We start from the raw sequence: 2,277 nt of genomic DNA, 5'->3' as shown, positions 1-2,277 counted from the left end.
TGAAACTGATTCAAGAGTTGGGGTTTCAGAGCTAGAATCCTTAACCCGAACTAGATGATAGAGATACTCATTAGAGATCATCTTTCTGACCTTAAGGTAAGAAATGAATCGACTCATAGGCGCTAAGCTTCTATCCTTCCATTTAAAGATTGTTTTGTCTAGAAACTGATAAAGAACAATTCTTCTTCTACAATCGATTGAGGCATAACATGAATGTAACCAATCCATGCCTAGACTGACATCAAAGTCTACCTTTTGTAAATCTACAATGTCTGCAAGGCAATTTCTGAGAGACTGTGTTAGGGAAATTTTCGTATACTCATCTAGCTATAATTGGGTCACTGACTAGAGTAGAGACTGAGAAAGGTTCTGAGAGTGTTTTTGGACTAACTTTGAATTGGACAGCCATGTAAGGAGTTACAAAAGAAACAGTAGACCCTGGATCTAACAATGCATACACATCAAATTCAAAGATTCATAACGTACCAGTGACTACATCAAGAAACCTTCCTGATCGTGCTGAGCCTGAAGAGCATACAACCGGTTCTGGCGCTGACCACCACCTGTACAAGATGAGTTACCCCATTGAGTTGGGCTACTTGCTGGTGCTGCTAAAGTTGTAGAATAAGCTCTACCATTACCACCTCATTAACCCTGTCCAGAAGGACAATCCCTCAACCTGTGACTAGACTGACCGTACCCAAAACATCCTTCTTTTCTTGTGAGACACTCCCTCAGATGATTCTTACCACACTTAGTACAAGTGGGGTAAAGCGTGGTGACTGAAACACTTCCCTGAGACTTAGAGCTTGGTGCTATAAGCTTCTTGTCATACCAATTCATGGAGGATGGAACACAAGCCGACGAAGGGGCTGGAGCTGAAAACTTTTGCTTGCTCTGCGAGCAATTTCCACCACCCAATTTCTGTTGTGAATAGTCATTATACCCAGTCCTAGCCTTCTTATTCTCCTTAGATTGTTCCCTAATTTTATCACCCTTAACTTGTTGAGCATGAGTCATAATCCTAGAGATGGTCATATCTGCAAGTAACATAGAACTTCTGCACTGAGTTTTCATAAAATCCGACGCTCTATACAAGAACATATTCATTTGAGCCCATGAGTCAACAACCATGTGAGGAGCATACCTGGAAAGTTGGTAAAACTTGAGCCTATACACTTGTACTGTCATTTTTCCCAAGTTAATGAATTCATGAGACTTTTCTTCTCTCTACTCTAATGGGAAAAACCTTCCCATAAAGGTCTCACTAAAGAAATCCCAAGTAATAGAAGTTCTATATGTACCCCTATTTTCCTTCCACTAAGTGTACAAAATATGACCAACATCCTTCAACTGGTATGATGACAACTCAATCCGATTATTCCTAGTGACTTTCACTACCTCAAAGATGTTCTTGATCTCATCTAGGAAATTCTAAGGATCCCCATCAGTTTGTGATCCTAGAAATTAGGCGGATTCATCCTAACAAAGTCACAGACCTTTGCTACTGTTGATCCACTATTTGCATTAACCGGAGCAAGGAACCGATTGTTATGGTTGGTCATACTTTGATACAACATCTGTATATCATTTCTAAACTCGGTATGGTCATTATGAATTCATAATGATGTCATTTAAACTAACCAATGCTCCTTTAGCTTTCATGGATTTGATGAATAGAGTGTTCAAACTGTACTTGGTCTTATTCATTATCATTTTTATTACTGAGATGCTCATTTACTCTAGAAATGGGGAAGAACATGCGAGTCATTTGAGAATTGTTCTACAGACTCTCAAGGATCGCCAGTTATTTGCTAAGTTTACCAAATGTTAGGTTTGGTTGCAATCTTTTGCTTTCCTTGGGTACATTGTATCTAGTGAAGGGATCCACGTGGATTCGCAGATGATAGAAGCAGTGAAACAATGGCCCAAACCTACCTCTGCTACAAATATCAGAAGTTTCTTATGTCTAGCGTGTTATTATAGAAGATTAGGTGAAGGATTTTCATCCATAGACTCACCATTGACTAGGTTAACTCATAATATGGTCATGTTTCAATGGTCAGATGATTGTGAGAAAAGCTTTGCAGAATTGAAAACTAGATTGACTATAGCTCCTATCTTGACTCTAGAGGGTTCAGATGGTTATGTGATCTATTGTGTTGCATCTAGAGTTTGTCTAAGTTGTGTGTTGATGAAACAAGATAAGGTTATAGTGTATGCTTCTAGACATCTTAAGGTGCATGAGAAGAATTATCCAACCCATGACCTCGAACT

At 39.1% G+C, this 2,277-nt stretch overlaps 1 protein-coding gene across 1 annotated transcript; it reads right to left on the bottom strand.

The window, feature by feature from the left end:
• Window positions 1-319: 319 nt before the first annotated feature.
• Window positions 320-1,191, bottom strand: LOC138337402 (uncharacterized). Its single transcript, XM_069287311.1, has 3 exons — window positions 750-1,191; window positions 507-563; window positions 320-444 (listed from the first exon to the last, which is right to left on the bottom strand). The coding sequence occupies exons 1-3, from the start codon at window positions 1,189-1,191 to the stop codon at window positions 320-322; spliced, it is 624 nt and encodes a 207-aa protein (XP_069143412.1).
• Window positions 1,192-2,277: the final 1,086 nt, after the last annotated feature.

Source organism: Solanum lycopersicum, chromosome 7, assembly GCF_036512215.1.
Source record: "Solanum lycopersicum chromosome 7, SLM_r2.1".
Classification (NCBI taxonomy): Eukaryota; Viridiplantae; Streptophyta; class Magnoliopsida; order Solanales; family Solanaceae; genus Solanum; species Solanum lycopersicum.
Note: the sequence above shows the minus strand (reverse complement) of the source record. Positions and strands in the feature narration are given on the sequence as shown.